At 42.2% G+C, this 25,614-nt stretch overlaps 1 protein-coding gene across 4 annotated transcripts in view; it reads right to left on the reverse strand.

The window, feature by feature from the left end:
* Positions 1-23,846, reverse strand: part of LOC124035717 (E3 ubiquitin-protein ligase NEDD4-like) — a 37,464-nt gene extending 13,618 nt beyond the window's left edge. The window contains exons 1-6 of one of the 4 annotated variants that reach the window (XM_046349319.1): positions 23,598-23,846; positions 21,546-21,619; positions 19,994-20,072; positions 19,862-19,900; positions 11,652-11,705; positions 44-94 (exon numbers count right to left, since the gene is read on the reverse strand). In XM_046349319.1, the coding sequence (XP_046205275.1) occupies positions 44-94; positions 11,652-11,705; positions 19,862-19,900; positions 19,994-20,072; positions 21,546-21,619; positions 23,598-23,645 (345 nt within the window). In that variant the 5' untranslated portion in view covers positions 23,646-23,846. Of the gene's footprint in view, positions 1-43; positions 95-4,049; positions 6,012-11,651; positions 11,706-19,861; positions 19,901-19,993; positions 20,073-21,545; positions 21,620-23,597 lie in introns of those variants that run through there. The other 3 variants (XM_046349320.1, XM_046349318.1, XM_046349317.1) reach the window with 3 other exon arrangements.
* Positions 23,847-25,614: the final 1,768 nt, after the last annotated feature.

Below are 25,614 nucleotides of genomic sequence, written 5' to 3' on the forward strand. Positions count from 1 at the left end.
TTATGCAAGTGCTAAATAAACAATTTCCTTGCACTTGATTCACCGGTATCTGGTGTAATGGCACGTCCACCTGCCCCAGAAAGTCATCACGTGTCTGCGGAAGGATATAAGAGATTGTAATGGGGAGTCATGTACAGTAGTCATTCATGAGTCAGTCCAACAAAAAAGGGAGTGGTTACAATGTATCGGCATGTTTGCCGGCTCGCACGCACACACACACCTACCTACCTCTCAAGTGCAATAGGTATGAGTCACACACACACACACACACACACACACACACACACACACACACACACACACACACACACACACACACACACACACACACACACACACACACACACACACACACACACACACACACACACACACACACACACACGACTAGCCAAGATAGATAATAATTTTCCATGATACAGTCACCTTTACAGCACGTGCCATCAGCCCTCATGGATGATTTAGTTGTAAATGTATTCATTGGCACATTATACACATAGTTCTATTAGACAAGGTGTTCCAAATAAATGGCACTGCACACAACCCCAAATTGACAACAGAAAAAGCTGGGGACCCTATCTGGAAAAATTATATCTAGTTAAAGGGAAACGTCAGGATTCTAGCAATGAAGCCCTTTATCCACTTCCTCAGAGTCAGATGAACTCATGGATAGCATTTGTACGTCTCTGCGTGCATTTTGAATCAATGCAATAGCCACTTTCAATGCAACATAACAAAATAAAATGAATTACGCAATAATTATTATGCAAAACTAACTACGCAAGAGATTTTGTTGGCAGAGCACATCGGGGTAGGACTTCTATTGCATTGGCAGGCAGGACTCAGGCCTGCATACTACGTGCGCCATATCCAAATCAGAGCTGCAGTAGACCTATATGCAAATCAACCATTGCCATATACGGATTTGTGCCATTCACTTTGAACTGGACTGTTTTACAGCATGAACGATTATTATGCACTTTTTTTTAGATCAAAGCGAGAGCTGCAAATAGCCACGTATGTACATTTGGTCATATTATTTTCTAGTTCGTGATTTATTAGCCAATTTATAGCTCATTTGTAGTCAGAAATGTGGGATTGATTGCTTCCTACAAGAGCACAAAATGTGAACATTTCTAGCCATCTTTGAAAAGCGAGTTAGGGAAAGAGTTTTTTTTTGTGTGCCCTAAATGGCCAGTGTTGTATTTGAAAAAAGGCTTGAATAAGCTAAGTAGTCAATAGGCTGAGAGTAGCATAATTTGTCTGATTCTCTGTAATAACGGTATGGGGATAATAATATATTTTATTTTGTAAAGTGGTTTCTTGCATCAAAACAAAATGTTCAGTCACCTCATCTGAAGGACAAGTGGATAAACAGGTTAATGCCAAGCTTGCATGTTTTTTTTCCAAAGTCTCAAGGAATGTAGGCCTACATTGAACACTACACATTGGCCGCTTCTGTAGGCTGAATGATAGAACCGCTATTTCCATGTTAAAATGTTATGTGATGCATTTTCTTCATAGTTTTTTTTATGGTAGGCCACTCTGCTAGGGCTAGATTATTATGAAATAGTCACAGTAGCCTACCTGGTCACTATTAAAATAGGAAATTAAAGGGTCTACAACCTCAGTGTTCACAAAGGAAGTTGCACAGAATTTTCACAATATTGACGTTTGCTCTCAGCAGACTTTAAATTTGCTCAGTGCTGCAAAAATTAGAGGGAACAACGCATTCGGTCACCTGTTATTCATTATCGATAGTCTGATTACTGTAGTCAACCAGCTTGGTCTTGGAAAACAGTGTTTGCCAACAGCTCTGCTACTGTACAGTATCTTTACACGACCTTGGAAGGAAAAGCAGGTCATTCTTGCATCATCCAGGACAACACTCAGATGTGATGCAAAAAACGAGCATGACCTTTGAGCTCTGTTGAACTTCACTGCCTGGGGACTGATCGTCATGATTAGGGAGATTCAATGTTTACATTATGAGACTGTCATTCATCTCATTCTCCTCATTCTCATGCTTGGTGTCTTGTTTATCCTCTGTGTTTGGCCACAACACTGAGCTGCTGATCATGATTCTGGGGCTGCTACTATTTTGCCCTTTAAACAGCCAAATATGGGTTAAGGTGTATCGACTGATCAGGAGAAATGGTCACTTATCAGGCTCAGTGAGGTATCAGGGCTCATATCAAGATGGTGCTTAGCCTTGTCAATGTCCAAAAGGCATCTGGTCAGCTCACAAGAAATAGGCAAGGAACACAGAGAGGCAGAGGGAAGAAGAGAGTGGGAAAGACAGAGAGAAAGTAAATAAGGAGGGAGGAGATGTAGCCACAGTGGAGGCCATGAGGGCTCGCCTCGGACTTCAAAGCTCTCACCGCGTGGCTAATTCTGGCACAATTCTGGCAGCACGCTTTTGTCTACCTTCTCTTCACGCTCCACTGACAGGCAACACATACACCAGCGTTTTGAGTATCTAGTTTTCCCTACATCAGAGAACTCTTACTTTGAGACTAACAGTGTCAAAATACAGGAACATATGTTATCAGTCAGCCCTCTTTAAATAGCACAAGCCATTTCCTGGCAACAGTACTGATTGGAGCTAATAAAAGTAGAATATACCAGTCAAAAATATCAAAAGTGTCCTGTGGAATAAATGTAATAAACATGTCTTGCAACTGTTATTCAGATTATGTTTCCAGAGGAGCTTCACTAGGAGGCTATCACTGGATTAAAATAAGTCGTAAAACAGGAGCGCATATGCTTATGACCTGCTGGGCTTAAGCAAGAGATATGCAGCGGAGGGTCTCTCATGTCCTAAATGAGATTTATATAAGAGTTCAGCTGTTATAACGATAGCAGCTTTGGCTAATTGCTGGTGCGGGTCTTACTTGACAAGCTGCTAAGTGCAAAGAGGGAGAGGGAGCAAGGGAACATGAGTGATAGAGGGGGAGAAGGACTGATTCATGATGCTTTACAAACACGGTCTAGCAGGGGGACCCGCGAGGAAGGGAACACACCATCCTTTTACTGTAAAAGACTCCGTCTCCAAACACCCTCTACCTACATAACATGATCCCCAGGCCTGCGGAAGGCTGGCATAAATGAGCGCTACTCTAGTATCACGTTGTTCAATTTGAATTCATAGGGCTGGTCAGGGCAACAGCGGGACAGACTATCTGGAGTCGGGGGGAATATTTCAGAGGAGCTTTATTTATAGCGAGACGGGGGGCCCTGCTTTTCCCACAACTAAATTTAGTCAGGGGTAAATACTTAAACTGATTACTCAAAGCACTATTAGAATAATAAAAACAGAGAACCCCTCTTAACCAAAGCACGTGTGTACAGAAACACTCACAAGGCCGCCGCAGACCAGTAATTGCAAGAGGGAGGCTTTCTTTTCTTTCTCTTTTAGCATTTTGCTGGGTGCAAGTATGTTAATGGTTTACTGTTATACAACTGAATACCTTTCAATTTTTGTCCACATTGGGCTTGTTAATCGCATGACTTAGCTGTAGCTGTCTTCTCAGTTACTGAACTTTGCTCCTGCTTGCTCGCAGGGAGCCCAAAGGCTGAGTAAACAGAGAAACATGTAGGGTACAGACTGAGCACTGAGCAATTAAGGAGGTAGCATTATCAAATGGAAATCACTGAAAGTTACACACAAACTCTTAGCCATCGCTCTTAGAGAGTAGGTTTACTGCTTTACTAAACAGCACAACATATTTAAAATGGAATCTAATGGAGCATTTCAGATACGCCATCTTATGGGTGACGAACATAACAAGTACAACATAAATACCCCACTTAGTGAATACCACAATCTCTATTTATTGAGGTTAGAAGTGAAATGGTTCAAATACAGACCAACCACAATTAGCCAATACACTATCACACTACACAGTTGAAAACATAAATTCTATAATTTAACCAATAAATGTACCACCCATTCTACTACATTTGGCCAAAGCATTGGCCTAATTTCTCTCTATTCTCAGCCTTGCTAAGCTCCTATCCTACCCCACCCAGTGAAGGAAAAAACTCACCGTGGTCTTTCTTGCAGGGCTCTTTTGTATGTGATCCCCTTTGTGGTTAGTGTTTACATCAATGACAGGGCTAGAGACCCTTGCCCCAGAGCCGTGGGACACATGGATGTGCACATGTGGAGAGTTAGATAGTTTTTGGTTGGAAACGTGACATGAAATACTAGTATTATGGTAGGGGACTTCCAGAGAAAAGCTCCTTTGTAAGGCGTGATGACAATGGTTTTCCTCAGGCATTTCCTGTCCATTTCCATTGTCTGCGAGACCGGCAATGTGGCTCCTCTCTGAAAGTTTAGTTGAGGGGAGAAAGCAAGCAGAAGTGCTGCGAAACAGCTTAATGTGTCGAGGGCAACATTCACCCTCCGACTGAGGGGGCTGGGTTGGAGATTCAGGACATTCAACATTGACTGTTGTTCTGTTTCTAGATGCCTTCCCAGACATTGGTCGCTGGTGGGCAAAGTGCAGTAGCACACTGGAGTGTTGGTCTAAATTTGCCGATAGGTCGGCCTTGTCGCGACACGGTCTGTCTAAGGTAGCCGAGTGGTCAGTCTTCTCACACTCCTCCATTTTGTCTTTAGGTTTATCTGGAAGGGGAATGTTAAAATGCACCATGGGCCTGGCGTCTCTGAACTCAGTTGACGGAAAGCTGCCTTTAGAGAGTCGTAGGCCGTTCATCGCCGTGGCGATGGACGCTTTTGAGGTCCCCGTCTCGTCCTCCTGCGGGGGCTCACTGGGGGACAACTGGAGCTGGTGAGAAGTCTGATAGGAGCCCCTGGCTAGAGGCAAGGCGGGTAGTGCCACAGGGCTGATCGGGGAGGCTGGTGGTGTATTACAGGGGCTCCTTGGAAATATAACCAGGGAGGAGCAGCGTCTCAGGGGGACCCTGGTTTTCCTACGGGGCAGACTTCTCTCATGGGATGCCCTACGCTGATCTGGGAACTCTGGCTCAAAGATGCTGCTGCTGCTGCAGTAGCCTGCGTCACTGGCCGTGCTGCTGCTACAGGATACCCCGTCTGAGCCACTGCCTGCTCCCACCTCGCAGACCCCTGGCTCCCCGCCCTCAGTGCTGTTCTCCAGCTCTCCATTCAGCTTGCCACGGGGCTGCAGGGAGATCTGCAGAGTACTCTTCTTGCTGACGGTGTTCACCTTGGGTATAAATACGGATGAGTAGCGCTGTAAATTACCGTATTCCGGGGACAGGGGAGGCAAAGCCAAGGCTAGCTTCCCTGGAATCACCTTCATTTGGACAGAGCTGTGCGCTAGGATCTCTGCGGGGCTGCGGGTTGACACACAGAGACCGCTCTCCTCACCATGGCTGCTCAGGCTCTCTGACAGAGGATCCGTGTTGCTTCTTCTCGACGCAAAGTGCAAGCGGAGCCGACGTGCCATTCGGCTAACGCTCTAATCTCTGGGAGACAGTAGTGAGCGTGGTATGGCAAGAGAACTGCTGGGGAGGAAAAACTTCTCAGAGTCCCGTTCTGCTCTGTGATTACAATCATTAGCGGTTGCACATAGCCAAAATAGCTCTGGTGACAATCTACATTCCTCTCAGGGCTGCCCTGTAAGGCTAGTAGTCAGGGGAGGTCAGGCACTCTTCTGTGGAGCCACGACCCAAACGCACAAGCCCCTCAGACTGAAGTAACCCCAGTGGTCTGCCTCTTTATGGAACTGAACTCAACCCAGTCACAGAGAGCTGCACCAAGGCTTTAAAAGGCAGTACTCCCATTCCAGCCAAACCTCAGCCTTGTTGCAACTGTGCCTTCTGAAATATAGACAGACCGTGTCCGACACCCCCCTGCCTCTTCCAAAAGCCCCACTCCTCCTGGTTGCTTCACTAGAAACAAGAACACAGGAGTCTCTTCGGCATCTCAGACTGGAGAACTGTTCATTTCTGTTTCAGGCCACTCACTCAAGACTCTGGCGCTACTGGCTCCCAGCAGCAGCTATGCTTCTAATGTTTCTCCTGCGCTGTGCCCCCACACATATTTTTACCCACTGGTATTCAATTACAGGAAATCAAGAGGAATGAGTTTCAGCATAATTCTATATGAAACTGAGGAATGGGTGTCCTAATACACACACACTTTTTTTGTATCACTATTTTGACAGATGAGCCCTGTAGATAAAAATATACATATCTATACAAAAAAGCACAATATACACGTTCATCATAAAAAACAAATCCACACAATCATACACACAAAACCATACACACAATGCAATCATAAAATACAAATAAGTTAATTAATGAAGGGTCCCCTAACAGCAGTCTGAAAAGCCCTAGAGAAAGTACAGAAAGTCATATGTTTTGTGGTAACTGCATTGTGATTTGAATTTTGTGGGGGGAAAAAAATAAAAAATTGCTTATCGGCTGGCGATTTTTCTTAAAATAATTGATCCCAACTTCATTTTAACGTTTAAACATTCATACCTATTACAAACAAACTTCACTCCTACAGTAGCTCGGCACAAAACTAGGCAACTATAGAGAGCTTAATTTCATGTATAAAGCAGCTTTGAAACACAAAGGGATATATGCGGCATCACCTGTCATTCGACACCTCATATAACAGCCAGTAGCTGGTTTAATTTAATATGCGGTCATTGACATTTCACTCCATATCAACTAAAAGCTATTGTGTGAGGCTGGGGCTATTCTGGGGCATTACTGTCAGCCTGGCCTGCAGTAGGTCAGTTCCATACTGTAATGCTATGAAAGTGGCACAGGCTGGATGTGATAATGACTCACCAGTTGAGACTGACGCAGTCAGGGCGCCCACGTCACACCACATAGTGACTATTCCCACAACAACCCGTGATGGGCATGGGGGTATCAAGAGCCACTAAGTATCAACTAGAGGTCGACCGCTAATGATTTTTCAACGCCAATACCGATTATTGGGATTATTGGAGGACTCAAAAAAGCCGATGCCGATTAATCGGCCATTTTAAAAATTTAATTGTAATAATGACAATTACAACAATACTGAATGAACACTTATTTTAACTTAATATAATACATCAATAAAATCAATTTAGCCTCAAATAAATAATGAAACATGTTCAATTTGGTATAAATAATGCAAAAACAAAGTGTTGGAGAAGAAAGTAAAAGTGCAATATGTGCCATGTAAGAAAGCTAACGTTTACGTTCCTTGCTCAGAACATATGAAAGCTGGTGGTTCCTTTTAACATGAGTCTTCAATATTCCAAGGTAAGAAGTTTTAGGTTGTAGTTATTATAGGAATTATAGGACTATTTCTCTCTATACCATTTGTAATTTGTATTTCATTAACTTTTGACTATTGGATGCTCTTATAGGCACTTTAGTATTGCCAGTGTAACAGTATAGCTTCCGTCCCTCTCCCCGCTCCTACCTGGGCTCGAACCAGGAACACATCGACAACAGCCACCCTCGAAGCACCGTTACCCATGCAGAGCAAGGGGAACAACCACTCCAACTCCAAGAGCGAGTGACGTTTGAAACGCTATTAGCGCGCACCCCGCTAACCATTTCACATTGGTTACACGAGCCTAATCTCGGGAGTTGATAGACTTGAAGTCAAAAAGCTGCTGGCAAACACACAAGAGTGCTGTTTGAATGAATGCTTATGAGCTTGCTGGTGCCTACCATCGCTCAGTCAGACTGCTCTATCAAATAATAGACTTAGTCATAACATGATAACACACAGAAATACGAGCCGTAGGTCATTAATATGGTCGAATCCACAAACTATCACCTCGAAAACAAGATGTTTATTCTTTCAGTAAAATACGGAACCTTTACTTATTTTACCTAACGGGTGGCATCCATAAGTCTAAATACTCCTGTTTACATTGCACAACCTTCAATGTTCTGTCATAATTACGTAAAATTCTGACAAATTAGGTGGCCCAAACTGTTGCATATACCCTGACAATTTCCCCTGGTTAATATTGCCTGCTAACCTGGATTTCTTTTAGCTAAATAAGCAGGTTTAAAAATATATACTTCTGTGTATTGATTTTATGGTTAGGTACACATTGGAGCAACGATACGCACCGCATCGATTATATGCAACACAGGACACACTAGATAAACTAGTAGTATCAACCATGTGTAGATAACTAGTGATTATGATTGATGGATTGATTGTTTTTTATAAGATAAGTTTAATGCTGGCTAGCAACTTACATTTACATTTAAGTCATTTAGCAGACGCTCTTATCCAGAGCGACTTACAAATTGGTGCATTCACCTTATCTTGGCTTACTGCATTCGCGTAACAGGCAGTCTCCTCGTGGAGTGCAATGAGAGGCAGGTGGTTAGAGTGTTGGACTAGTTAACTGTAAGGTTGCAAGATTGAATTCCCCCCCGAGCTGACAAGGTAAGAATCTGTCGTTCTGCCCCTGAACGAGGCAGTTAACCCACCGTTCCTAGGCTGTCATTGAAAACAAGAATGTGTTCTTAACTGACTTGCCTAGTTAAATCAAGATTAAATAAAGGTGCAAAAAAATATATTAAAAAAGCCAAATCGGTGTCCAAAAATACCGATTTCAGATTGCTATGAAAACTTGAAATCGGCCCTAATTAATCGACCATTCCGATTAATCGGTCAACCTCTAGTATCAACACTGATATATTGTATACATGTACACTATGTTAAGATCTGCGCAAATCTATTGATATCAATGAATTATAATTTACAAAGCCTGAAAGTCTGAGTCAGGCCTACATGGCGTGTCTAAAGTTTGGACGAGGCCCCATGTATGCACAATTTTACACACTTAGAACTAAAAGGGAGACTATCCTGGGTCTTAGTCAGCAGTTCAGCTATGTGGCCGTTGGCAAACCATAACACTACTAAAACAAATCACTGCTTGGTCATACTTGAGTTAGTTTAATGTATTCAGAACCAAATAGCCTACCTTTCACTCTTAATAAGACCCAGGGGGATATTCTATTTCCAATACCTGGATTTAATGGAGACAAATTGCTATAAAAGGTATAATAGTATTCATCAAAAGTCAAAACATAGGTCTGTACTTTTGGACAAAACACCAGTGTTAACAACCTAGATCTAGACTAAATGTGACTGAGGCAGCAACATGCACACAAACATACCAGCCTTTATGTATTGTAGGTCATACGTACAACTGGCATTCACTGCTTGATGCTGCTCAGTCATTCAAAATATGTCGATGTGACAATTACAGAGACCAGAAATAACCAAATGAAAGCCAAATACACCTGGAAGGTAGCAATACAAACAGGTAGGCCTACTCAGTGTTGGCGTACTTGAATATAAACTAGGCCTATTCGTGGAGTAAAAGTTATTCTGACCATTGTCAGAATGAATCAAGTGATAACTCACCACATTTACACTCCCCTATGTACTTATTTGGACAGTGAAGCTGAAACTTTTCATTTGGCTCTATACTCCAGCATTTTGGATTTGAGCTCAAATGTTTAATTTGAGGCGAGAGCACAAAATGTTACCTTTCATTTGAGGTTATTTTCATACATATCCATTTTACCGTTTAGAAATTAAAGCACTTCATATATCTTGTCCCCCCATTTTAAGGTGTCAAGTATTTGGACAAATTCACTTCTGTATTAAATTAGTGAAAAGTGTAATATATGTTCCCATATTCCTAGCACGCAATGACTACATCACACTTGTGACTCTTCAAACTTGTTGGATGCATTTGTAATTTGTTTTGGTTGTGTTTCAGATTGTTGTTCCCAATAGAAATTAATGGTAAACAATGTAGTGTGTCATTCTGGAGTCACTTTCATTGTAAATAAGAATAGAATATGTTTCCGAACACTTCAGTACTAATGTGGATGCTACCATGATTATGGATAATCATGAATGAATCATGAATAATGATGAGTGAGAACGTTAGAGGCCCAAACATCATACGCCTTTGTAACTTTCTCATTCACGATTCATTCAGAATAACCATTTCCACATGTTGAAAATGGCAGATTTTGTAATTGACAAGCACCAAAATTGGAAACCAGTGGCTGTACAGTAACATGCTAGACATGACGTCAGAGCTCAGCTTTTACAGTTCACAGAGCTGCACGAGACAAGAAGATGCCCCCGTCCCTCCCAGTAATTGGGTCTACTTTTGCACAGTTGTTGTCTGAGTGAGGATAATGCTGTAAATCAGGAGTCGTCGATGTGTTCTGAAAGTTGAACCCTTGAGGATCATAATGAATACCACGTTGATGTTATAGAAGCAAACCACACACTCGACAGTCCAAATGTGCACTTCACATGTCCATATCTGAAAACTCATGTCATTTACATTATCAACGTTTATGATCATTATGTTTGATCCACAGTTACAGGATGACATGCGTTATACCCTTGGTTGTCCTGGACACAATAAGAGTGTTTGTCGTATTGTGAAGAAAATTTGCAGCAGAACACGCACTTAAATGCATTCAACTTCTGAAGTGCCTTTTGAAAGCCTAACACTAAGACCATATTTTATAACTTAGCTAGCCATGTTGGCAATAGAATCAGCCTTCAAATGATGCCATCTGTCCCAAATTGCGATTTATAAATGGAAAGTTTTTTGATTGCGTATACAACAGTAATGTATGATGGTTGGGACACAGGGCTGTGTTCCACAGAAAAAAACTACAAGTGGGCTTGCTTCAGTTCCTCAATGGCAAATCCAGGAGAGCTCAAAAAATAACCTTATAGTTAAGGGTTCTGTCAACTATATGATAAAAGTGCATTGAAGTGACTTGAAGTGACTTAGGAACTGTGCACACTGGAGTGGTGTGTGGCCACTTGGAAACACCACTCTGACCTCTCACTCAACCCTTGTAATATTTTTTTTATATATTGCACCTACTCCAAAATGCCAATGAATATTCTTATTATGTTACTGAATGTATCCAGAGTATTTTCAGATTTTCGTTATTGAAAAAGGCTGTGAAAAATGTACAGTAAATGTAAAATGCACATTAAATCAAAAGTGTAATGTTTGGATTCAGTCTTGTGTCAGGTGAACTGTTGTGTCCTCACCTTTGGCTTGATCATTTCCCCATAATCTCAAAAGTGTTCTCTTTCAATTGCTAACATGGTCATGCAAATGCTTTTCATTGTTCTTCATTTCAATTTGGCCTTATCCATATAGGCCAATTTCCACGAGTGTAAGGGGTTGATGTAGAAGTGTTCAGAAACATATTCTATTCTTATTTACAATAAAAGTGACTTAAAAATGACAACACATTACTTACCATTCATTGGGAACAACATAACCTGAAACACAACCAAAACAAACTGCAAATGCATCCAACAAGCTTGAAGAGTCACAAGCTTGATTTTACCATTGCGTGCTAGGAATATGGGACCAAATACTTAACCTCGGATTAGTTTAATACACATAGGTGAATTTGTCCAAATACTTATGAACCTCCAAATAGGGGGACTAGATGCATAAAGTGCTAAACGGTAAAACATATGTACAGGATTATAATAACAATCACTATGTCTCTGCCTTCAAGATAATTTCCACTTCCAGTAAAGTGAGTCAGCAGCAGTGGTGGCAGTGTCAAAACCACAGGCCTGGGCATAGTGAAAGAATATCGTAATGACTTACCAGACGATTCTCATCGAACACCTCCAGCAACAGCCGATGCTTCCTGGGATGAACCTGAAAGAGAAAAGATCGACGTCAATAAATGGGTCAAAGAACATCAACAAATTAAATCAACAACAACCCCTACTTAATTTCCCCAACATGGTATAGTCAGAAGAACCCTAGTTTCTGTCAATCACAACAAATTGTTTGCCCCTTGATAACCAGCCCACTTTATATGTTGTAAAAGCGTTATATGGTCGCTGCCCATATCATTGCATAGTGCAGAAAATAGTTCAGGGGCCTTGCTTTAACCAAGTTAACCATTTTCACTGTAGTGTCCAAATCATCTTTCAAGCAGTCAGGCATTCCTTTGGCAGCAAGTGCCTCTTGGTGGATGCTGCAGTGTACCCAAGTGGTGTCGGGAGCAACTGCTTGCACACGCGTTACCACTCCACTATGTTTCCCTGTCATGGCTTTTGCGCCATTAGTACAGATACCAACACATCTTGACCACCAAAGTCTATTTGATGTCACAAAGCTGTCCAGTACTTTAAAAATATAATTTCCTGTTGTGCTGGTTACGGGAGCTAGCAGAAGAGGTGGTCTTCCTTAATTGACCCGCCATAAACGTAACGGACATATAGCAGGAGCTGTGCCAGGCCCGCCACGCCTGTTGACTTATCCAGCTGTAACGCATAGAATTCACTGGCTTGTATGAGAAGCAGTAATTGTTTCAAAACATCTCATGCCATGTCACTGATGTGTTGTGAAACAGTGTTGTTTGATAAAGGCATTGCCTCTATAGTTTTATTTTGCCTTTTCCCCCAGCCATATCCGTAGCAGCAGGAAGAATAAAGTCCTCCATAATCGTATGGGGCTTGCCTGTCCTAGCCACTCGGTAGCTCACCATGTAAGATGCTTCTTGACCCTTCTTATTAATGGTATTTGTTGCTTTTATAGTCATCTTAAATCTTGTTCAAAAAACTCCTGTGGCTTATTTTTCAAATTGGAATATTTTGTTTCTAAATGTCTGCGCAAGAGTGAAGGTTTCATCGAGCTGTCAGATAGTACTTTTGTACATACAGTGGGGCAAGCTCCCACTTAAAAAGATGAGGCCTATAATTTAATCATAGGTATACTTCATATACTTCGTCTGAATTTTGCTAGAGAGCATTTGGATGATCCAGAAGAAGATTGGGAGAATGTCATATGGTCAGATGAAACCAAAATAGAACTTTTTGGTAAAAACTCAACTCGTCGTGTTTGGAGGACAAAGAATGCTGAGATGCATCCAAAGAACACCATACCTACTGTGAAGCATGGGGGTGGAAACATCATGCTTTCGGGCTGTTTTTCTGCAAAGGGACCAGGACGACTGATCCATGTAAAGGAAAGATTGTATTGTGAGATTTTGAGTGAAAACCTCCTTCCATCAGCAAGGGCATTGAAGATGAAACGTGGCTGGGTCTTTCAGCATGACAATGATCCCAAACACACCGCCCGGGCAACGAAGGAGTGGCTTCGTAAGAAGCATTTCAAGGTCCTGGAGTGGCCTAGCCAGTCTCCAGATCTCAACCCCATAGAAAATCTTTGGAGGGAGTTGAAAGACCGTGTTGCCCAGCAACAGCCCCAAAACATCACTGCTCTAGAGGAGATATGCAAGGAGGAATGGGCCAAAATACCAGCAACAGTGTGTGAAAACCTTGTGAAGACTTACAGAAAACATTTGGCCTATGTCATTCCCAACAAAGGGTATATAACAAAGTATTGAGATAAACTTTTGTTATTGACCAAATACTTATTTTCCACCATAATTTGCAAATAAATGTATTAAAAATCCTACAATGTGATTTTCTTGATTTTTTTTCTTTCATTTTGTCTGTCATAGTTGAAGTGTACCTATAATGAAAATTACAGGCCTAACTCATCTTTTTAAGTGGGAGAACTTGCACAATTGGTGGCTGACTAAATACTTTTTTGCCCCACTGTATAACAGGCATTACTCCCAATATAAGTGAAACCCAAATCAATGTAGTTCTTATCACATTTGCCATCTATTCGATGGTCCAACATCCCGGTCTGTTCGGTGCATTCCCGGGTAAGGGGGGGCAGTAGCTCTTCGGCTGCATCAGATTCACAACTGTCAGTGTCCATAATAGCTGGGCTAACAACAAATTTAGAATTACTGATGCTAGCATTGGATGTGCTCATGGAAGCAGAACAACTTGTGTCGTTGACAGGTGCAGGTGTAGTACTGCTGGTAGTTCAGAGCTGTTATGTGGGGCAGCAGGTAGCCTAGTGGTTACAGCGTTGGACTTGTAGCCAAAAGGTTGCAAGATCAAATCCCTGAGCTGACAATGAAAAAATCTGACGTTCTGCCCCTGAACAAGGCAATTAACCCACTGTTCCTAGGCCGTCATTGAAAATAAGAATATGTTCTTAACTGACATGCCTAGTTAAATAAAGGTCAAATAAAATGTGTCTATGTCTACTTTTTTTTTTATACCATTCATCAATTTTCGAGCAAACGGAATGAGCAGCAGCTACGTTTGGCTACATACAGACAGTTCATGGAATTCCCGTGAGAGAGTAACAGTTAATGGATGTTAATTATTTGACTTGGCTACCTGTATTTGACATTGTGTTGTTATGACCACTGGATAGGTGATTTTTTTGGGGGCAGCGAAACGAGGCTACTCAGGCGAGAGAAAAAAAACTCACCCAAATGTATAGCCCCATTGGAAAATATGTATGTGCAATGCAGTCCCCCGACGGCATTGCACATACACCTGTTTGAAAATACCTGGTCTAGACCAAATGAAGGTACAATAGGACAATGGGAAAGGTGGGCCATTGCTCAGCGGACCAGACAGCAAATGGAGCTTCTTTTTTATATGAATTATTTTTTAAATGGCTAAGGAGGACCAGACAATATATTTGTACTTGCGAAAACGTCCTGAGTAATTCCTACTGTAAATAAGTTGAGTGTTTATGCATTGAGTCATGATTGAGTCATGACCAGATTTGAGTAAGAACGAGCCCAGCCATGTTATGAGGGGTCTGTAAAACATGAGTTGTCTATGCGGATAAACTCAGGCAAGCTTCAAGCTTCTTATTTCTATTTAAGAGATCTTCTGTTGAATCTGACAATTAATCTTGATGGTTGTACAGTCGTCTCAAATAAACCTGAAGGACCTTGGTGTTTCTCTGGACCCTGATCTCTCTTTTGACGAACATATCAAGACTGTTTCAAGGACAGATTTTTTTCAATTTACGTAACATTGCAAAAATCAGAAACTAGTGCTAAAAACAGCTGCTATTACTCCAGTGATAGCCTCTCTACACTGGCTGATTTCAATGTTTTACTGCTAACCTACAAAGCATTACATGGGCTTGTTCCTACCTATCTTCCGATTTGGTCCTGCCGCACATACCAACACGTACGCTACGGTTACAAGACGCAGGCCTCCTTACTCTCCCTAGAATTTCTAAGCAAACAGCTGAAGGCAGGGGTTTCTCCTATAGAGCTCAATTTTTAAGGAATGGTCTGCCTACCCATGTGAGAGACGCAGACTCGGGCTCAACCTTTAAGTCTTTATTGAAGACTCATCTCTTCAGTAGGTCCTATGATTGAGTGTAGTCTGGTCCAGGAGTGTGAAGGTGAACAGAAAGGCACTGGAGCAACGAACCGCCCTTGCTGTCTCTGCATGGCCGGTTCCCCTCTCTCCACTGGGATTCTCTTGCTTACTGGTGCCCTTCCATGCCATCCCTAGGAGGGGTGCATCGCTTGAGTGGGTTGAGTCACTGACGTGATCTCCCTGTCCGGGTTGGCGCCACCCTCCCCTTGGGTTGTGCCGTGGCGGAGATCTTTGTGGGCTATACTCGACCTTGTCTCAGGATGGTAAGTTGGTGGTTGAAGATATCCCTCTAGTGGTGTGGGGGCTGTGCAATGGCAAAATGGGTGGGGTTATAGTCTGCTTGTTTGGCCCTGTCCGGGGATATTGTCGGACGGGGCCACAGTGTCTCCCGACCCCTCCTGTCTCAGCCTCAGCAGTAGTTTGTGTCGGGTGGCTAGGGTCTATCTGTTATATCTGGATTATTTCTCCTGTCTTATCTGGTGTCCTGTGTGAATTTAAGTATGCTCTCTCTAATTCTCTCTTTCTCAGAGGACCTGAGCACTAGGACCATGCCTCAGGACTACCTGGCGTGATGACTCCTTGCTGTCCCCAGTCCACCTGGCCGTGCTGCTGCTCCAGTTTCAACTGTTCTGCCTGCGGCTATGGACCTGTTCACCGGGCATGCTACCTGTCCCAGACCTGCTGTTTTCAACTATCTAGAGACAGCAGGAGCGGTAGAGACGCTCTCAATGTTCGGCTATGACAAGCCAACTGACATTCACTCCTGAGGTGCTGACCTGTTGCACCCTTGACAACCACTGTGATTATTATTATATGACCCTGCTGGTCATCTATGAACATTTGAACATCTTGCCAATGTTCTGTTATAATCTCCACCTGGCACAGCCAGAAGAGGACTGGCCATCCCTCATAGCCTGGTTCCTCTCTAGGTTTCTTCCTAGGTTCTGGCCTATCTAGGGAGTTTTTTCTAGCCACCGTGCTTCTAGTCATGGCCAAAAGAAATATTAATTTCCACAAAGTTTGCTGCTTCAGTGTCTTTAGATATTGTCTGATGTTACTATGGAATACTGAAGTATAATTACAAGCATTTCATAAGTGTCAAAGACTTATTGACAATTACATGAAGTTGATGCAAAGAGTCAATATTTGCAGTGTTGACCCTTCTTTTTCAAGACCTCTGCAATCCGCCCGGGCATGCTGTCAATTAACTTCTGGGCCACATCCTGACTGATGGCAGCCCATTCTTGCACAATCAATGCTTGGAGTTTGTCATAATTTGTGGGTTTTTGTTTGTCCACCTGCCTCTTGAGGATTGACCACAAGTTCTCAATGGGATTAAGGTCTGGGGAGTTTCCTGGCCATGGACCCAAAATATCTATGTTTTGTTCCCCGAGCCACTTAGTTATCACTTTTGCCTTATGACAAGGTGCTCCATCATGCTGGAAAAGGCATTGTTTGTCACCAAACTGTTCCTGGATGGTTGGGAGAAGTTGCAAAATTGTGAGTGAGCCCACTCCCTTGGCTGAGAAGCAACCCCACACACGAAAGGTCTCAGGATGCTTTACTGTTGGCATGACACAGGACTGATGGTAGCGCTCACCTGGTCTTCTCCGGACAAGCTTTTTTCTGGATGCCTCAAACAATCGGAAAGGGGATTCATCAGAGAAAATGAATTTACCCCAGTCCTCAGCAGTCCAAATCTGTACCTTCAACTTTAGGAGACGGTCCTGGCGCTTGCTGGATTTCCTTGGGCGCCCTGAAGCCTTCTTCACAACAATTGAACTACTCTCCTTGAAGCTCTTGATGATCCGATAAATGGTTGATTTAGGTGCAATCTTACTAGCAGCAATATCCTTGCCTATGAAGCCCTTTTTGTGCAAAGCAATGATGACGGCACGTGTTTCCTTGCAGGTAACCATGGTTGACAGAGGAAGAACAATGATTCCAAGCCCAAGCACCACCCTCCTTTTGAAGTTTCCAGTCTGTTATTCGAACTCAATCAGCATGACAGAGTGATCTCCAGCCTTGTCCTCGTCAACACTCATACCTGTGTTAACGAGAGAATCACTGACATGATGTCAGCTGGTCCTTTTGTGGCAGGGCTGAAATGCAGTGGAAATGTTTTTTGGGGATTCAGTTCATTTGCATGGCAAAGAGGGACTTTGCAATTCATCTGATCATTCTTCATAACATTCTGGAGTATATGCAAATTGCCATCATACTGAGGCAGCAGACTGTGAAAATGTATATTTGTGTCATTCTCAAAACATTTGGCCACGATTGTACACCTGAATTGCTTGCTGTTTGGGGTTTTAGGCTGGGTTTCTGTACAGCACTTTGTGACATCAGCTGATGTAAGAAGGGCTTATAAATACATTTGATTGATTGATTGATATTTGGAGGAAGCCCACTCCCCAATAGCACAGTCCTCAGCACCACAAATGGCTGGTGACCAATGTCAGCTGTCAAAGCTAAAATCAAGCTCCACTCACAAGCAAAGATAGCCCTGTGGTATTCTGGCTGGTTGGCTAAGACATAGCACAAACAGGTCCTTGAAAACTGGTAGGTTTCACACCAAACATGGCTACTGTTTCAATCCATCGCTGACTGGACTAATGAAAGCTAATTGGATCCTCCATCTGCTTACACCCATCTTTAATTACAAAACCCATCCCATTTGGCTACCCTGCCGGCCCAGGGGGGCGAGAGCGTTGGTCTACTAACCGGGAAGGTTGCAAGTTCAAACCCCCGAGCTGACAAGGTACAAATCTGTCGTTCTGCCCCTGAACAGGCAGTTAACCCACTGTTTCCTCTCAATGCTTAAAACAGAGAAATGATCTATAAGTAAAATACGTCAGAAAACCACCTGGCAGAGCTGGGAAGGGGCGCACAGGGGCATTGTAACTAAAGTCACTGCCCCCAGGAATTTCATGACCACTGGAAAATGAAATGTGTTTCTGTTAAAATGGGCCCTCTTGCTAAATGAAGCCATTATTGACACTGCCACGTTGGTAAGGTGGGCCAAATAGGCCGCAACGCCTGTAGAATATGAGTGCGTTTGTCAAATATAACTTGTTTACTTTATATGATTAACTTCAAAAGAACAATCAAAGGATAAAGATAAGAGATAGGCTAGGGAATCAGGTGTTTAAAAATATATTTTGACATTGGTTGGACACGTTATTTTATCAAGAAGGTTCTATATAGAGTTCCAGGGCAGGTATAAACATAATAATATTCACATTAGGGACAAGTACTACAAAGTGCAGGGAGCTGTTAGACGTATACAGCTGTTGTAACACTAAGGTACTGATTTACTGTACCAATAAACCATGATGGAGAAAGGCCTGAATAGACTGTAGGAGATGGAGAAATCTCAACTGGCATGGTGACGTGATTGTTTTTTACATTTCAGATGACTGGGAGAGTGTTGAATCATTGTCCAGGGCAATGAGACATTGTGCAACACTGCCATCATTTCTAGACATGGCTAATGAGTGTCTAAGGCTTAAACATAGTGGATATTTTAGTGAATGTGTGCAACTATATATACACACACACAAAAGCTTCGTGCTCAATTTCCAGGGCCAGAGAAATTAAAACATTTCAAATATCTCCCTCGGTCTCCTGGCAAGATGGCCCAAGTCTCCTGCTATGTGGTACACCCAGATGCAGGTAGAAGTTACCCAGCTCTCTGCTTTTTCTCCACATGCAGAAGATGTGGTTTTCTCCATCAAGATTACAGTTTTGCAACCACAATAGGCTTAGGAATCCACCACCCAAACAACCTGCTCTTTTCAAAGTATTTTTGTTGAAATAACGAATTCAACCTCCGTCAGCAAAAGTTCCAGCTTTTGAATTGTGCCCTTGAACACTAACATTTCAAATTCATATCTGTGCCACCATAGCTACTAAAAAAGAGTCGTGAATATTTATGTCTGTTCCTCCACCGTAGAGGATCAACCTAATGAAAAACAATCAGGAAGGAAGGACCTTGCTATACGCAGCTCTCCACACAAAAACCCCAGAGCAAAGACTCACGTCAACACCAGCTGACTCACAGAGGCTCTGTTTCACACCTTCAGTTCAACATTCAATCAAGCTGTGTTTACATCCCCAAGATAGGAACAAGGGGCAACAATAGTCACAGGATGCTGTGTGGGTCTTACTGACCAATCACAATGTCCAACACAGTGGAGGACTTCCTGTTGGTGCTCATTATGTACAGAGACCCATGAACATTGTGAATTTTTTTTTCTTCAAAAAACACCCATGTCTGCAGACATGAACATAACATGTTTCGCGTTCTGACTTTTAACTTACTGTTTGTGAAATGTTCTCCCAGTGAGAATCTGGAGCAGTTTCAAACACTAATAGGGAACATATTACTGAGCCGTTAGGGCTAGGAAATAAGGCTCCAGTTAATTGTCCATACTACATGGAGGCATGCAGCAAAAAGAGATGAGATAAAGAGAGAGAATTGTTGTTGTTTTTTTAGAAAGGTTGAGTCTTAAATGTTCTCAGAGCCCTGGGTAAAACAGAAACTACACACACATTCACAATGCTCTTTTTACCATATATTTTACTTACCCTGAAAAAGAATTCCTCATTCCACTTCGGATCCAATGTCTGGAAATGACAATGCATTTCAAATGTAAATAGGATACTTACAAAACAAACAAATAAATGCTCTGTACTTATTCAGCTAGCGCAGTTACTCACCTTTTTAATTGTTTTAGTCTGAAGACTTGTTAGTTCTCCATTGACAGGGTCATAAAGGGACACTCTTGTATATGGATCACTGTGATAGAAAATAAAAAGACAATGCTCAACTTGTTGTCTATCTGTCCCTTGGTGTGCCCAAAGATCAAACGAGGGAACATCTCAGCATGTAACATTATCCCACAGGCCATATGGAGCACAAACCAATGATGTCATCGGAACCTTAACTAGTTGCACTGAAAATAAACGACTGATCTTTTACAATGGACATGTGAAGAAAAAAAAGTGTTTATTCGACAGCACTGCCTTGAGGGGAAATGGTGGGCTTTTTAGGGGAAAGGAGTCTGGAGATTCTGGAGCATCTACTGTATGCAAGGGCACAGAACTCCTGATTATAGCGCCATCTTAAGGTTGCACAGGACAGTTACATTACGGTCTAAAGAGAATTTAAGGAAAAATGTAACAATTTAAGGAACGCATGGAAGATGACATAAGCCTACTTGATATGAATAAGAATATCATATTTTGAAGTGGGTACACAAGGTTTCTTCAAGGCCGTCTTTCAACCCACTGCTATGGTGCTGAACTTTCCATTCAACAATGCAAAACAGGACCACAGCAACCATTATCTGTCTGTGGAACAGCACAGTTTGAAGATGATTTTGCAAGTCTCAGGTTTTTGCACTCAAGTTTGATTAATAATATTCAATAGGTATTAGGCAAATAAGTTTGTATTTCTAAATGCACAGTGCCTTCAACAACCATATAGTATAGTATGCGCCTGCACACCACCAGGTCCACAATGTTGACTAAATAAAAAAAGTTCCACACACATGGGTTCATTACCAAGTGTTTACAGTACAAACTGATAATCAGTTTGCTGTTTATAATGAAGTGGGTAGATGTGTAAAATGATTGGGGCAATAGACCTGCTTATAAACTCTAGACTCTTGTGTTTTGGGCAAAATAGCACACAGAATTGTAATAGATGATTTAAGAGTCCAATAAGTTAGGAAGGTTCCACAGTCCACACTAAGGATCATGTAGAATCAGAATTTAGTATTTTATGGTATAACATGGCCAAAAGCATGAGTTTCCTAAAAAGGGAGTGTACCAAAGATAGGACACCGTATTTTGGTAACATGAGACACCGGAATTGTACAAAGATACTGAAGCAATCCTCGCTAATATGAGCCTGGTTACAATTCCAACCAAGTGGGTTGACCCTATGGGTGCAATCCGTAGGGTTTTTGCATTTCACACCAATGACCCGGGTTCGCTTCCCTGGACCGCTGTTCGTTAAATTGGTGTCAGAATTGGGATTGCATCAGAATGTAAGGCGGGATGGGACGTACGAGTGGTCAAAACACAGGGACGTGATTTTGCGTTCGGAGGGGGGCAGTGAAGCTATCCTCGCTAATATGAGGTTAACTTCTCTGTCCCACCATTCGCTATAATACCATTAAAAACCAATCTTCTGAATTTGTTAAAGTGATACTGATAGATTGGATTATCCATTTGAAGACATATTTTCCTCAAAATCAAGACTGACCTGGCTCCAAGGATATCTTTCTTGGCCAAACCAATTCCAGCTATGACTTTCACTCTTAGAATTCTAGCCTCATTCTGGAAAAAAAAACAATAAGGACATAAATCACATTAGTTGCTGCTTACAGTGCAAAGTGACTTTATCCACATTTTGTTACGTTACAGCCTTATTCTAAAATATTAAATCGTTTTCCCCTCACCAATCTACACAAAATACCCCATTATGTCAAAGCAAAAGCAGGTTTTTAGAAATGCTTGCTAATGTATTAAAAAAAAAAAAACTGAAATATCACATTTACATAAGTATTCAGACCCTTTACTCAGGACTTTGTTGAAGCATCAGTGGCAGCGATTACAGACTCGAGTCTTCTTGGGTATGACCCTACAAGCTTGGCACACCTGTTTTTGGAGAGTTTCTCCCATTCTTCTCTTCAGATCCTCTCGAGCACTGCGAGGTTGGATGGAGAGCGTCACTGCATAGCTATTTTTAGGTCTCTCCAGAGATGTTAGATCGGGTTTAAGTCCGGGCTCTGGTTGGGCCACTCAAGGACATTCAGAGACTTTTCCTGAAGCCACTCCTGCGATATCTTGGCTGTGTGCTTAGAGTTTTGTCCTGTTGGAAGGTGAACCTTTGCCCCAGTCTGAGGTCCTGAGCAGGTTTTCAAGGATCTCACTGTACTTTGCTCTGTTCATCTTTCCCTCGATCCTGACTAGTCTCCAAGTCCCTGCCGCTGAAAAACATCCCCACAGCATGCTGTCACCACCGTGCTTCACCATAGGGATGGTGCCATGTTCTCCAGACGTAACGCTTGGCATTTAGGCCAAACAGTTCAATCTTGTTTTCATCAGACCATAGAATCTTGTTTCTCATAGTCAGATTCCTTTAGGTGCCATTTGGCAAACTATCATGTGCCTTTTACTGAGGAGTGGCTTCCGTCTGGCCACTAACATAAAAGCCTAATTTGTGGAGTGCTGCAGAGATGGTTGTTCTTCTAGAAAGTTCTCCCCATCTCCACAGAGGAACTCTAGCGCTCAGTCAGAGTGAACATTGGGTTCTTGGTCACCTCCCTGACCAAGGCCCTTCTCCCCCAATTGCTCAGTGTGGCAGGGTGGCTAGCTCTAGGACAACTCTTGATGGTTCCAAACTTCTTCCATTTAAGAATGATGGAGGCCACTGTGTTCTTGGGGACCTTCAATGCTGCAGACATTTTTTGGTACTCTTCCCCAGATCTGTGCTGTGACACATTGCTGACTCTGAGCTCTACCGAAAATACCGACCTCAAAGGGTCTGAATACTTTTGTAAATAAGTTTATTTTATTTTAATTTTAATACATTTGCAAAAAAATCTAATAACCTGTTTTCGCTTTGTCATTTTGGGTTATTGTGTGTAGATTGCTGAGTTTTATTTATTTTCCCATCGATTTTAGAATAAGGCTGTAAAGTAACAAAATTTTGAAAAAGTCAAGGGGTCTGAATACTTCCCAAATGCAACACTGTAAATATCAGTTTAAATTATGTTAACTACATAAATGTTACTTACTGTAAATGACTCACAGGAATATAAAGTGTGGTTTTCCAAGTGGATACTTATTTGATCTCAAACATTCAAGATCAATTTAGGCCACATTAATAATAACGTGATAATAACTCACATGACTCCTTTGGGCAATGCTCTCTGAGTTTATAGCCAACTGACATGGTTAGTTGATAATTCAATTAATATATTGTATTATCTATAGGTGGTCAAAAAATGTGTGTTAATTAATCAACAGTAGGCCTATACAACGATGACAGCTACCAGATAGCTGATGATGTACTCAGTGACCATCAACTGTTACACATGCTAACTAGCTAGCTAGTTGGCTAACGTTGCTTCGATAAAATGGATATTGGTATGTTGGGACTTGACTGTCCAACTCTAACAGCTTGGTTGACAATACCCAAAGAAATGTAATGACAATTTAGCTAAACACTTGGATATAACGGATTTTGTCTGCCCACGTAGCCAGTTGGTTAATTAGCTAGCTAGTTAGGTAGCGTTAGCTAAATATTTACCTCATCAGTCTGAAGTCCACGGACCTCGGGAAGTGCGGCCATACTCATATCCTCAGCCCCGTAGTTGTCCTGTAGCTCGATTAAAGTAAAATGTACAGAATTTTAACGCTGTAGGTGCTCTTCCACCAATTTACCTTTCACTAACAAATGAACTGTTCCAAACTCAATTCTAGTTAAAATGTTCAAATGTGTCGTGCGTTGTTCTCCACCAACAGGATCCTGACTCCTCTCCTCCCTCCGCTACCACGCCTCCACCCCTACGTAGTAATTCACAAGAACGTGATGTACAATGTATATAAAAAGTTGACACAAAACAGCCATCACATAACATCCGGTGGTTAGTGCAAATGGTTGTAATTAATAGTTTTGCATCTTCACTTCCATTGCAGACCATGACAAATAATGTACCCATTTAAAATTTTGTAATGTTGCATCATTTTCCAAACCACTGAGACTAGCCGAATATGGACAAAAAGAGCCTAACTTTACTCCTTATAGTCCAAGGACCTTACATGTTCTGTTCAGATCCGAATTGGCTCTGGCAGCAAAACAGCCAAATACTCCATCTAAACGTGAGTTGATTGTCAATTGCGGTACAGTTCTATACACGTAAAGCTCTCTTTAATATCACATCCAAATACTCCATCTAAACGTGAGTTGATTGTCAATTGAGGTACAGTTCTATAAACGTAAAGCTCTCTTTAATATCACATCAAAATAATTTCACAAATCTAAAATAAACACTTACTGTACACCGTTAACAGTTACAGCCAACAGTATTTTTTTGTGACAACACCTTTGTTGCATCCATCTTCTGTTTACACACAGGTGTTCTGAAACACAGATAGGTAAAGTAGCATAAAGTATGCCCCTCTGTCTTCTGCCTTTTTAGAATGGCGCTGGAGGGAAGAGCAGACGTTTTAACATTGGGCTTTTTTGAGCTGATCTTAAAAAAAATTGTACATGATTTTTCTGCCATCATTTCCTATTACCGAAAAAATGCTTTCGGACATCAGAACAGCGATCACTAACCTCGATTTGGATGAGGATTTCTACTTCAAAGAGTTGACAGCGAAGGACATAATGCTCATCCGGACCAGGCCCAAATCCCTGACACTTGAAAAAGGAAGAGGCGGCATTATAGAGGCCGGATTGCGGAATACGATGAGACTACGTCAGCGAGTGGATAAACCGCCTCTACACATTCTATTGTCGAACATGCAATCACTGGAGAATAAACTGGACGATCCCCATTTGATACTACCCTATAAACGTGATCTGAAGAACTCTAGTATCCTGTTTGAGTCATGACTGAACAAGGAAAATATAACTGGAGCTGTTTTTTCTAGTGCGTGATCTCTAATATTAAGGAAGTCTCAATGTTCTGCTCGCCAAGAATACATCATGATAAGCTGTAGACCATACTATTTAGAAAGAGAGTTTTCTATATATTTCGTAGCTGTCTATTTACCACCACAAACTCATGCTGGCTCATCAAGTTTGCGGACGACACAACAGTGGTAGGCTTGATTACCAACAACGACGAGACGGCCTACAGGGAGGAGGTGAGGGCCCTCGGAGTGTGGTGTCAGGAAAATAACCTCACACTCAACGTCAACAAAACTAAGGAGATGATTGTGGACTTCAGGAAACAGCAGAGGGAACACCCCCCTATCCACATCGATGGAACAGTAGTGGAGAGGGTAGCTAGTTTTAAGTTCCTCGGCATACACATCACAGACAAACTGAATTGGTCCACTCACACTGACAGCGTCGTGAAGAAGGCGCAGCAGCGCCTATTCAACCTCAGGAGGCTGAAGAAATTCGGCTTGTCACCAAAAGCACTCACAAACTTCTACAGATGCACAATCGAGAGCATCCTGGCGGGCTGTATCACCGCCTGGTACGGCAACTGCTCCGCCCTCAACCGTAAGGCTCTCCAGAGGGTAGTGAGGACTGCACAACGCATCACCGGGGGCAAACTACCTGCCCTCCAGGACACCTACACCACCCGTTG

This window comes from Oncorhynchus gorbuscha, linkage group LG05 (genome assembly GCF_021184085.1).
Source record: "Oncorhynchus gorbuscha isolate QuinsamMale2020 ecotype Even-year linkage group LG05, OgorEven_v1.0, whole genome shotgun sequence".
Classification (NCBI taxonomy): domain Eukaryota; kingdom Metazoa; phylum Chordata; class Actinopteri; order Salmoniformes; family Salmonidae; genus Oncorhynchus; species Oncorhynchus gorbuscha.